Genomic DNA, 12,924 nt, shown 5'->3' on the forward strand with positions numbered 1-12,924 from the left:
AGAAAAATATAAGTTTATCAATGATTAGGTCCTGTTTATAACAAATTAACAATTTTCTAGTTCATTCATCCCCTCCATCAAAGTACTAAACCAATTTATCTTGTATACAGTATTATTTTATACTGTAATAGTCTTATGGCACTTACAAAATGGAACACAATTACATATCACACATTAGTAAAAAGACATGTTTTATTATCACAAAACAAAAGAGTAAATTACATAACATAGTACACAGAAATTAATCATTTTCTTTGCATGTCCCTGACAAAATACAATGTATCTTCCAAAGACAATTCAACTATCCAAAAGAAGACATAATTCAATTGCCTGTTATAGTCCTTCAGACTATCCAATACTATAGAGAGCAGAGCAGCAATCAGATCAGACCAGCAGTCTCTCAATGGCCATCTGGGTAGACTGGATCTGGGGCTTCAGCTGAGAGCCCTCCTTGATGGTGATTGAGGTGGCGATGACGGGGCGGGAGACCCCACAGGCACGCCCCAGGGCCTGCTTAGAGCGCACGAACACGTAGGGGACGTTCTTGTCCTCGCAGAGCAGCGGCAGGTGGAGGATGATCTCCAGTGGCTCAGCATCAGCAGCCATCACAATGAACTCAGAGATACCACGGTTCAATGTCTTGGTGGCTGGAAGAGGGCAGACAAGATTTAAGGGTTAGTGACATATGTCTTTGATAGATTAGAACTCCATAGATAACTTTTGTAGTGTTTCAAGTGGTAATCTGAGCAGGATTTGAAGCAGCTAATCTGATCAGAGACCAAGCACACTCATGTACTGTGCGATTGGGCCAGATGTCTTAGAAGCTGGTATAATGATGCTTGCAGGAAGGAGTATATTTCCAGTACATTACTGATATTATCAATTGGGTATTCATCAATGTCAGATTCTCTCACCCTCATTGGCCCCTTTCCTCAACTGTTTGTAGTTGGAGGCTTGCTGCACAAGGTCCAGGATGGTTTTGGAAAGTGTGGCGTCGGCCAGGGGGTAGGCCTTGGGATTCACTTCGGCTTCAGTCTGAGAACAAACACAAAAAAATGTTAGAAGATGTAGAGACTAGATGAGAACGAAATAACGTTATCCTTATCAATTAGTTAACGTTAGCTTGCTACGTTATTACCGGTATTCAGGTAGTTAGCTAACGGTAGCTAGAAATGCTAACTGAAGCGGTTCATTGAAACACTCACCATGCTTGCTTCCGTTTATTTCTGATATTTCTCCTCTCGGCGAATGCTTCACGGAGGACTATACGTCTACGATTGAGGTTTTGGGAAATTCCAAAATAAATGGTTATGTAGCTAAAACAACTTGTTTAGATTCTCAAAAGCTAGAGGAACTTCAACACGCAGCTACCCTAACAACACGTGTTTAGGACTGAGCGTGGAATGCACTGGGGCTTTGGTTGCTAAACTGGGCAGGAAGTGAATTGTTTGACCCGCCCATGTTCTTTTTGCTTTGTTTTGTTACCAGTTATTTCCCATTGATGCATGTTGTGCATTTTCACAAAATGTGGACAATATTTGATAAAAAATTGTTTAGGACATTTAAAACAGTGGTGGCAAATACAGTTGTTAGTGCACGTTTTAACCCCCCCCCCCGAGGAAGAAGTTGGTGCGCTAGGTATTCTGGGTAAGACATTCCCGTGTCAGCCATATTGTTTCATCGTCCTGGTTTAAGGATAGAGGGGAGATGAAGGGGATCCGCGGAATCAGTCAGTTATCGGTAAGAAGTCCTTTGCCATTTTCATAAATTGAATGGTTGATTGTTCCGGAGACGTTTTTGATACCCAATTATAGATTGTAGGGCTTGGTTGGCGAGAATAGCGCTCGGGACAGTAACTGAAAGGTTGCTGGAACAAATCCCCGAGTTGACAAGGTACAAATCTGTCGTTCTGCCCCTGAGTAAGGCAGTTAACCCACTGTTCCCCGGGCGCCGAAGACGTGGATGTCGATTATTGGAGCCACCTGCATCTTTCTGCCTTAGAGGGGTTGGGTTAAATGCGGAAGGCACATTTCAGTTGAATGCATTCATTTGTACAACTGACTAGGTATCCCCTTTCACCACAAGTTGTGATGTCACTTGGTAGCTAACGTAAACATACTAGCGAGGAAGCGAACGTTAACACAATGATGATAAACCCAGTCTAAACGTTTGATAGTGGGTCGAAAACTGTGGTTATTAAGCTAACGTTAAAATATGTCCACATATTTTATCTACTCTTTACCTGCTGTCAATGTGTTGTCAAATTTGTCCCTCGCGGTCTGTCCAATCAAAAGATCAGATCATGCAGAGGATAACAGTTCAGTTGTTTCAGTCTCACCCGGGGTAGCTATAGGATTTACCGCCTGTTTAGCAGCTGTTGGTTTGACATCAAGCCTTCAAATGTAGTTCATAGCAGGTGGTCATGTGTCCTGGACTGTGCACTGATGCAAATAGCTGGTACACACTGTCGTGTCATTCAATTAATCAAGACATAACGTTACATTCAGTTGGCTACAACGATGTTTTAAAAGTTCCAATATCAATGAATACCATAACATTCTCACAAGTTTGCTTTCCTAGCTAGCTAATGCATAAGTAAACTTTGTTCTCACATACATTAACTGGGTAACATAATACCCCCATATGTAGGCCACTCTATAGCTGTGATATTAGCTAAGTTCAACTGGAGGTAGCTCTCGAAAAACCCTTCTTATCCATTGGGATTTCAGCAATTAGCTTTGCCCACCGTTGGCTGTGTTAACATTTAGAAACATCAATAATTGCTTGCAAAATGTGCTGATATTCCCATTATCTTTCATATCGAGGGGAGAGAAAAAAAAAAAAACTTGCAGTTTTGCACAGGTCCATACGCTCTGTGTGCCTCCTGTTGATGAACTACACTTCCTCCCCAATTATGCTTACTCACAGGTGTTTGGATAATGCGAGATTGCTAATTAGCACAGGTGGCCACCAATAGAGCCCCACAGTGGAGGTGTCATAATACCCATAAAACCTAGTGGTCAAACAGGGAAATGGTTCAAATAGTTTTTCCACCATTCATTTTTCCCTTAGGGGATTTTAGAAACACTTAAGGGCTGTGTTTTGTGTAAGCTTACCCTAGCTGGATGTTGTTTTGATAACCATTTAAATCTCTCTCATAAAAGGTGACTTATCAATATATTGGTCTCGTATTTACTCTCAGATTAAAAAATGCTAATTATCATCAAAGTAGACATCATGCAAAACTACAAATCCCTGAAAGCTCCTGTATGTTATCTCTAGCTGACACCATTGCTAACAACTATTGTCATTTTAAAACTTGCACAAGACATTTGAATTGGTCATTTAAATTACATTTAGCCAATTTATTCATAACTACATTTATCTGTACTTTACTATTTATATCGGGCAACTTTTATGTACTTTCTACTCCATACATTTTCCCTGACACCCAAAAGTACATGGTACATTTTGAATGCTTAGCAGGACAGGAAATGGTCTAATTCACATACTTATCAAGAGAACGTTCCTGGTCATCCCTACTGCCTCTGATCTGGCAGACACACTAAACACATGCTTCATTTGTAAATTATGTCTGAGTGTTGGAGTGTGCCCCTGGCTATCCGTAAATAAGAAAATGGTGCCGTCTGGTTTGCTTAATATAAGGAATTTGAAATTATTTATACTTTTACTTTTGATAAGTATATTTGAGCAATTACATGTACTTTTGATACTTAAGTATATATATATATTTTTTAAGTAGGTCTTTACTGGGTGACTTTTACTTAAGCCATTTTCTATTAAGGTATCTTTACTTTTACTCAAGTATAACAATTGGGTACTTTTTCCACCACATTAACATGAGTTAATCCAGAGATTCTTACCTTTGCCTCGATTCAGCAGCCTCGTCCAGATCATCATTGCATTTGTAGGTCTTTATGATAGCCACATTTGCAGCTACATTTACATTTACGTCATTTAGCAGACGCTCTTATCCAGAGCGGGTTGAACTGGAGGCAGACTTTCTAGGAAGCTAATTTCCCCCTTACAGCCAAGTTTATTCCGGCTCAAGCTTCATCCTGGTCAAACATGGTGAATATACCTATTCTTTGATTTTGCACTTTCCATGATCCTCCTCCACAGTCCTCCAAAACAAACGAGTGACCGGGCTGCACTGTTGAATGGAAACAGAAAATACAGAATGTGCCTTTTTATTAAACATGAAACATTTGTATATTTTTATACCACTGTGCCACCATAAGGTCCATCCACATCTATCCAGTCTGCATTCAACCATCATTCTGTTTCTGATTCTCAATCATCTAATTGTCTCTCTCTATCCAGAGTCCAGACCCACCATAAAACCCTTGTAGGATATTAAGTCACCTTGTATCTTTTCTCTATTACAGACAAGGCTTTACGCAGCCCAGGCTGCCCGTAAGTTGGATGTCGCTGTGGAGCATGTCAAGTTTCAGCCTCAGGATGTACAGGTCAGTGGGTGTTGACATGTTTCTCTCTCCTCAAAGACATTTCTTTGTGGCCACCCGAACAGACCAGGGCCCGGTTTCCCAAAAGCACCTTAAGGCTAAGTTCATCGTTAGAACCATTGAAGGAGTATCAATAACTCTCCGAGCTGTTTCCCAAAACCATCATTATTAATGTTGCACTTGAAAACGCTCTTAATCTACCGCCTGCCTCAGACCACTCGTAGTCTACCGCCTGCCTCAGACCACTCGTAGTCTACCGCCTGCCTCAGACCACTCGTAATCTACCGCCTGCCTCAGACCACTCGTAGTCTACCGCCTGCCTCAGACCACTCGTAGTCTACCGCCTGCCTCAGACCACTCGTAATCTACCGCCTGCCTCAGACCACTCGTAATCTACTCGTAGTCTACCGCCTGCCTCAGACCACTCGTAATCTACTCGTAGTCTACCGCCTGCCTCAGACCACTCGTAGACTACCGCCTGCCTCAGACCACTCGTAGTCTACCGCCTGCCTCAGACCACTCGTAGACTACCGCCTGCCTCAGACCACTCGTAGTCTACCGCCTGCCTCAGACCACTCGTAGTCTACCGCCTGCCTCAGACCACTCGTAGACTACCGCCTGCCTCAGACCACTCGTAGACTACCGCCTGCCTCAGACCACTCGTAGTCTACCGCCTGCCTCAGACCACTCGTAATCTACCGCCTGCCTCAGACCACAGCTAAGTGCCTAATTAGATGCTTTTTTTGCCCTCCCGTGTCACTTTATGCACAGAAGAAACAGAAGATCTCAGCTAAACATAGAATCACATGGTTTATCAGAGTCTCTCTGACCGCTGATAACTTCAGAACAAAGTTCACTACAAATACAAAGTTGCCAATGTTTACTTTTATTTTTTATTTTACCTTTATTTAACTAAGCAAGTCAGTTAAGAACAAATTATTATTTTCAATGACGGCCTAGGAACAGTGGGTTGTCAGCTCGGGGATTCGGTCTTGCAACCTTTCTTTTACTAGTCCAACGCTCAATGTCTTTGCAATTGATTCAAACAAGCAACGTATAAAAATATGCTTCAAATGAAAACCGAGATGAATGCATTAAATCATATTGAAATAGGCTACATTTCATTTTCAATCAATTTAGTTATATTTTGGTACTTGTGCGCTGCTGTCTGTAATTTGTCTCAATATATTCCATGATATATGATATGCCAAATCTGTGATTTAGAGCATTTTTATTGGTCAAGCCTTAGAATAAGCCGCCTCACTATATGCAGCCGTAGGTGGTAGGCCTAATATAGGAGCTGCTTCGTCGTCAGTATTGTGAAATAATTATAATGTTAAGGTAAGATTTTAATGGAGAAAGCTGATCCGAGAGCAGCGCTCCATTTCTTTAGATCCTATTAGTATCGAAACACGTACCAATGGCGCACTTAGCAACTGTTCTCTCGGCGTGGTGTTTTGGGAAACGCAAGTTTTATCTTCGGATGTTGTAGGAAAGATGCATTGTTTAAACACTCATAAGCCTAAATTCCATCGCTATCGGGAAACCGGACCCAGCCTCTGTCAGGCCTCAAATCCTCCACAGGGGCTGCCCTCGTACCAGGATGTTCCTGTATGTGGTGGTCTGAGGGAGCTACTTAGGAGATGGAGATTGTCATCTGTCCTACTCTAACTCCAGTGTATTTACACAGGCCTTTTTTCCTCTGAGATATTAGTCTGCTTTTATTATACCACATAGAATCTCTATGTACTGCTACAAACTCCCAGTGAAATATTGTGCTGATTACATTTGTAATAGTTGAAGTAAAACTAGCAAAGGCATTTCAGATTTATAATGTGATGCTTTCCACCCATTTGTTGCCTTTTATGTGAGCATGCTGTAACAGAACCTGGAGCTAACACGTGTTACACTGCTCTGTTAACATTGTGACATGTTAGCTGCATAAAACACATGTACAGGGCCTTCAGAAAGTATTCACTCCCCTTGACTTTTTCCACATTTTGTCTTGTTACAGCCTGAATTAAAAATGGATTCAATTGAGATGTAACTGGCCTGCACATAACACTCCATAATGTCAAAGTGGAATTATGTTAAGACATTTTTACTAATAAATGAAAAGTTGAAATGTCTTGAGTCTAAGTATTCAACCCCTTTGTTATGGCAAACCTAAATCAGTTCAGGTGAAAACATTTGCTTAAGAAGCCACTTCAGTTGCAAGGACTCACTCTGTGTGCAATAATAGGCAGGATAGAGAGCGGTACCGCTACCAGACACACATCAACAGAAGAGACTGCCTAGAGTCTAGTGTAGCCTGTTTTCCAGATGATCAGTGGAGAGAGAGGACAAGACACACCATATGACCACAAGTCACAGCACAGGGGTAACCCCACATACCTCATACAATAATAGTTCATAGAACAACTCAGAGGCAATTTCATAGAGGCACCAGAAAATAACAAACCTAGTTAATTCGATTATTTGCGAATATCTGTATTCCTTAGAGTGAAAAGGGAGTTGGGTAGTTCAAAACAGTTGCTTACCAAGATGATTGAATGTTCCTGAGTGGCCTAGTTACAGTTTTGACATGAATCGGCTTGAAAAGCTATGGCAAGACTTGAATGGCTGTCTAACAATGATCAATAACCAACTTGACAGAGCTTGAAGAAATATAAATATAAAAAATAATGTGCAATCCAGGTTTGCAAAGCTCTTAGAGACTTACCCAGAAAGACAGCTGTAATCACTGCCAAAGGTCATTCTAACATGTATTGACTCAGGGGTGTTAATACTTATTTAAATTAGGTATTTCTGTATTTCGTTTTCACAAAAAAAGGTTTTCACTTTATCATTATGGAGTATTGTGTGTAGATGGGTGAGATTTTATTATTCAGGCTTTAACACAGCAAAATGTGGAATAAGTCAAGGGATATGAATACTTCCTGAAGGCACTGTAGGTGTGATGCTAACAGATATTTCTCCTCCAGGTGACTAAACTGCCCAGCGGTCTGGTGATAGCCTCGTTGGACAACTACTCCCCGGCTTCCAGGATCGGTGTGTTTGTGAAAGCTGGCTGTCGATATGAGTCCCCGGAGAACCAGGGGGTCACCCACCTGCTCCGTCTGGCTGCCAACCTGGTACGCCTGGTTCATTAACCCTCCATCAACATGATGTATCCAGGAGCTTGAGTGATTATTCAATGTACTCAATACTGCTTAGGAACTAGTGATGTGGTTCATCCCAATCTCTGCTGCTCTTTTCCAGACTACCAAAGGTGCTTCAGCCTTCAGGATCTGTCGTGGTGTGGAAGCAGTTGGAGGCAGTCTAGGGTCAGTGCCTGTGATTTAGTGTACATCCTCATACAAACATATCTTTGATTTATATTGTTTGGGATACTTAAAGACATGTTCCGTTACTTTGGCGACTAACAACATATATTTTTTTAAACCTCCAGCTTTGGGCTGGATGTGTCAATGTGTGGTTCATACATCATCATCTGAGAAGAATGACTGTTTTACCTCAATTTGCCTCGAAATCCCTAGTTTGAAAGTGACTGTTTTCTTGAAGCTGTGCCGTGCCACTTTCCCCCAAGTGGGCCAGCTCCCTAGCAGTTTGAGTTCTAGCCAATGATCTTCAGGCCCTCGCATTTGAGTGGCAGCTAACAAGGGGCCTGCCCAGCATTATCCAATGAGGTTGCAGGACGGGCCCGATGGTTACGTGGACACAGCCGAGAGAGAGAGAGAGAGAGAGAGAACAATGCCGTGGTGCACATATGTATGTGACTTTTGGTTCATGAGTGCAACTTTCACAACTACTGGCTAAAAAGGATACAAAAGTACCAGAGAATCTCTTTAGCATATCTTCTGACTAACTGTACTACTGCCATGGATTGCATACTTACACTATATATACAAAGGTATGTGGACATCCCTTCAAATGAGTGGATTTGGATATTTCAGCCATACCTGTTGCTGACAGTTGTATAAAATTGAGCACACACCCATGCGATCTCCATAGACAAACATTGGCAGTAGAATGGTCTTACTGAAGTGCGCAGTGACTTTCAACGTGGCACCGTCATAGGATGACACCTTTCCAACAAGTCAGTTTGTCAAATTTCTGCCCTGTTAGAGCTGCCCTGGTCAACTGTAAGTGCTGTTATTGTCAAGTGGAAATGTCTAGGAACAACAACGGCTCAGCCACGAAGTGGTAGGCCACACAAGCTCACAGAACGGGAGTGCTGAAAAAATTGTCTGTCCTTGGTTGCAACACTCACCACCAAGATCCAAATTGGCTCTGGAAGCAACATCGGCACAATAACTGTTCGTCTGGAGCTTCATGAAATGGGTTTCCATGGCAGAGCAGCTGCATACAAGCTTAAGATCACCATGCGCAATTCCAAGAGTGGTATAAAGCTCGCCGCCATTGGACTCTGTAGCAGTGGAAATGCATTCTCTTGAGTGATGAATCACATTTCACCATCTGGCAGTTCGGCGGACGAATCTGACTTTAGCGAATGCCAGGAGAACGCTAACTACCCCGATGCATAGTGCCAACTGTAAAGTTTGGTGGAGGAGGAATAATGGTCTGGGGCTGTTTTTCATGGTTCGGCTAGGCCCATTAGTTCCAGTGAAGAGAAATCTAAACACTGAAGCATATCATGGCATTCTAGACAATTCTTTGCCTCCAACTTTGTGGCAACAGTTTGAGGAAGGTAATTTCCTGTTTCAGTAGGACAATGCCCCTGTGTACAAAGCGAGTTCCATATAGAAATTGTTTGTTGAGATCTGTGTGGAAGAACTTGACTGGCCTGCACAGAGCCCTGACCTCAACCCCATCAAACACCTTTGGGATGAATTGGAACGCCGACTGCGAGACAGGGCTAATCGCTCAACATCAGTACCCGACCTCACTAATGCTCTTGTGGCTGAATGGAAAGCAAGTCCCCGCTGAAATGTTCCAACATCTAGTAGAAAACCTTCCCAGAAGAGAGGAGGCTGTTGTAGCAGCAAAGGGGGGACCAACTCCATATTAATGCCCATGATTTTGGAATGAGATGTTTGACAAGCAGGTGTCCACATACATTTGGTCACGTAGTGTATCTGTGTGTGTGTGTGTGTGTGTGTATTTTCTATGCAGCGTGACGTCATCCAGAGAGAACATGATCTACTCGGTTGACTGTCTCAGAGACCACATGTAAGTGTTGCTTGCCTCACGTATACATATGTGTACACAAACCATAGATCTAAAATATATGGTGAATAAATCATTGTTATTCTCATTTCTGTGTGTTGTCCAACGCAGTGACACAGTGATGGAGTACCTGATCAATGTGACCACAGCCCCAGAGTTCAGGCCGTGGGAGGTGTCTGACCTCACCTCCAGGGTCAAGATGGACAAGGCCCTGGCCGCACAGACCCCCCAGATGGGTTAGCGCACACACACACACACACACACACACACACACTCAGTCAGTCATCTGATTGTGGTTTTGTTTCTTTATTTGAATGTACTTTCTGTTAACGGCTCTAGATTCCATTATGCTGAATGTCAAAAGATTGCATATTGTCATCACACTGCGGCTGAAGTGCCTTGCGGTTCTTTTCCTCAGGTGTGATTGAGGGTCTACATGGAGCTGCTTACAAGAACACGCTGTCCAACTCCCTCTACTGCCCAGACTACATGGTTGGCCACGTCGACGCTGACCATGTAAGACACTCAACATCCTGGTCCCTGCATTATTGAGTTGGGACTAATGTTATGGACGTTCATCTTCCTCTCCTGACGCACAACCCAGCATGCTCTACTTCACGAAGTACAGCATTACGGTTATGTTTTTGATTAACCCTCTGATGTTTGTCTCTCCAGATGCACAATTTTATCCAGAACAATTTCACAAGTGCAAGAATGGCTCTGGTTGGGCTTGGTAAGTGTTAAACATGTATATTTAATAAAACATATCTTTTATCAAATTATTTTTCTCCAGGTAGCTGGGAATATAAAAAAATATATATTATTGTATTCTTACATGCATTCTATGTGTTCAGGTGTGGACCACGATGTTCTGAAGCAGGTGGGAGAGCAGTTCCTCAACATCCGCAGTGGGATGGGCACCGCTGGGACAAAGGCTCAGTACCGAGGCGGTAAGACTCTTATTCCACTGTATCTGCTAAAAGCATGAAACCTCATTTTTCTCTGGCATGGAAAATTCCCTGAATTCTAATTTTCTTGCTGCCTTTCTCTCTCCCCTCTCTCTCTGCGTCTCTCTCCCTTTCTCTCTCTAGGTGAGGTGAGGGTGCAGAATGGGTCCAGCCTGGTGCACTCTGCAGTGGTGTCTGAGGGGGCGGCGGTGGGCACAGATGAGGTCATGGCCTTCTCTGTACTTCAGCACGTCCTGGGGGCGGGGCCACACATCAAGAGAGGCTCCAATTCCACCTCCAAACTCATCCAGGGCGTCGCTAAGGCTACTGCAGACCCCTTCGACGTGAGTGGCATAATCACCAGATCGGATTGTGTTTGTTTTCATAGCTGGGCTTTATACAAGAGGGGAATGCAATATGTGGAGGAATCTTTTGATAGAAGTGTTTTGTGCAGAATAGATGTTGTATTCTATCATGCAGAATTTCATATTGTTGTATTAGAGTGGCAAAACGAATGTCATTCTCCTCTGATGTCCCCTCCTTTTAGGCCTCTGCTTTCAATGTCAACTACTCTGACTCTGGCCTGTTTGGAGTCTACACCATCTCCCAGTCTGCAGCAGCTGGTGACGTGAGTATTATGTCTCTTAAATTTCCACTGCTTTCTAATAAGGTACATTTTATGAGAATTCATAAAGTTTAATTCAAACTCTTCACAACAGCTTTCTGAATCAGTTGCTAAGTAGAGTGAGTGGTAGTTGCTTTTACATAGAATGTAATGTAAGATCATTCATTTAGGATGAGGAAAGAGCATAATGAAGATTTAACTTTGACCTCCCATTGATTAATTTATTGACCTATCCCTGTCCTCCTCTCTACAGGTGATCAAGGCAGCTATTGGCCAGGTGAAGGCTGTTGCAAGGGGGGTCTCAGAAGCTGACCTGACCCGCGCCAAGTAAGCTAACATGCACACTGACTTCAGTATAGAATTTGAGTACATATAATCGAGAAAAGTATTGCAATAGAAGGGAATTTCTACATGTTGACTTAAGTTGTGCCTGTTTCTTTACCCCTGTAGGACCCAGCTGAAGGCTGAGTACCTGATGGCGTTGGAGAGCTCGGAGGGTTTATTAGATGCCATGGGTTCACAGGCTCTGGCCAGAGGGACCTACCACTCCCCCGAGGCCATCGCACAGAAGATCGACTCAGTCTCAGCAACGGATGTCGCCAACGTACGTTTATTCAGTTTTAGGCGAATATTAACTTCCACTTATGTTTACTTTTGATTTAGTCATGCATTGATGTCAAATGGACAGGAAGTGAAAATTTGAGTGGAAGTGAATATATTTCTATATTACCGTCTTTGCTGCAACTCTCGACGTGCACAGTATATTCTCAGTGTTTCCTAGTTTGTTTGTTTATTTTTGTGCTTAGATGTGTTTTCCTTCTTCTCTCAGGCTGCAAATATAGTTTGTGTCGGGCAAGAAGTCCATGGCTTCAAGTGGAAACCTCGTCAAGACGCCCTTCGTAGACGAGATCTAAACCCTTCCAACTTTTTTTCACCGCCATTGTTCTTCTGAGGAATAATAATGTTGTCATCACACCAACCCTCAATATTTATAGTTGTTGCTATTTTTAAGTGGATCTTGATTGTGCATAAGGAAATAAGATCCACATTTGTTCACTTCTTGAACTGTATAGATTATATAAATTAATTAATAAAGTATATCTACCTTCAAGTAAAGATTCACCCATTTTGGATGTTATATTGTTTTTGTACATCTGAGGGGGGTCATTTCCCTGGGTCATTTCATGTTTTCATGTGTAGCTACGCTATGGCCCTTTATACAGCAGGGGTCATTTCCCTGGGTCATTTCATGTTTTCATGTGTAGCTGCGCTATGGCCCTTTATACAGCAGGGTCATTTCCTGGGTCGTTTCATGTTTTCATGTGTAGCTGCGCTATGGCCCTTTATACAGCAGGGGTCATTTCCCTGGGTCATTTCATGTTTTCATGTGTAGCTGCGCTATGGCCCTTTATACAGCAGGGGTCATTTCCCTGGGTCATTTCATGTTTTCATGTGTAGCTACGCTATGGCCCTTTATACAGCAGGGGTCATTTCCCTGGGTCGTTTCATGTTTTCATGTGTAGCTACGCTATGGCCCTTTATACAGCAGGGGTCATTTCCCTGGGTCGTTTCATGTTTTCATGTGTAGCTGCGCTATGGCCCTTTATACAGCAGGGGTCATTTCCCTGGGTCGTTTCATGTTTTCATGTGTAGCTGCGCTATGGCCCTTTATACA

The 12,924-nt window shown here is 42.8% G+C and overlaps 2 protein-coding genes across 3 annotated transcripts; one reads left to right on the forward strand and one right to left on the reverse strand.

The window, feature by feature from the left end:
- Positions 1-178: 178 nt before the first annotated feature.
- LOC106589607 (NHP2-like protein 1) lies at positions 179-1,448 on the reverse strand. Its single transcript, XM_014179790.2, has 3 exons — positions 1,206-1,448; positions 915-1,035; positions 179-647 (listed from the first exon to the last, which is right to left on the reverse strand). The coding sequence occupies exons 1-3, from the start codon at positions 1,206-1,208 to the stop codon at positions 385-387; spliced, it is 387 nt and encodes a 128-aa protein (XP_014035265.1). The 5' UTR covers positions 1,209-1,448; the 3' UTR covers positions 179-384.
- Positions 1,449-1,623: 175 nt separating this feature from the next.
- uqcrc2b (ubiquinol-cytochrome c reductase core protein 2b) lies at positions 1,624-12,375 on the forward strand. Of its 2 annotated transcripts, none has more exons than XM_014179778.2 (14): positions 1,624-1,740; positions 4,410-4,490; positions 7,472-7,621; positions 7,749-7,813; positions 9,624-9,680; positions 9,789-9,913; positions 10,096-10,193; positions 10,353-10,410; positions 10,532-10,627; positions 10,769-10,968; positions 11,172-11,252; positions 11,503-11,576; positions 11,700-11,853; positions 12,079-12,375. In XM_014179778.2, the coding sequence occupies exons 1-14, from the start codon at positions 1,708-1,710 to the stop codon at positions 12,199-12,201; spliced, it is 1,395 nt and encodes a 464-aa protein (XP_014035253.2). In that variant the 5' UTR covers positions 1,624-1,707; the 3' UTR covers positions 12,202-12,375. The 2 variants fall into 2 exon arrangements, with proteins under 2 accessions (XP_014035253.2, XP_045566364.1); XM_045710408.1 differs by having other exon boundaries at positions 12,092-12,375.
- Positions 12,376-12,924: the final 549 nt, after the last annotated feature.

This window comes from Salmo salar, chromosome ssa28 (assembly GCF_905237065.1).
Source record: "Salmo salar chromosome ssa28, Ssal_v3.1, whole genome shotgun sequence".
NCBI lineage: Eukaryota > Metazoa > Chordata > Actinopteri > Salmoniformes > Salmonidae > Salmo > Salmo salar.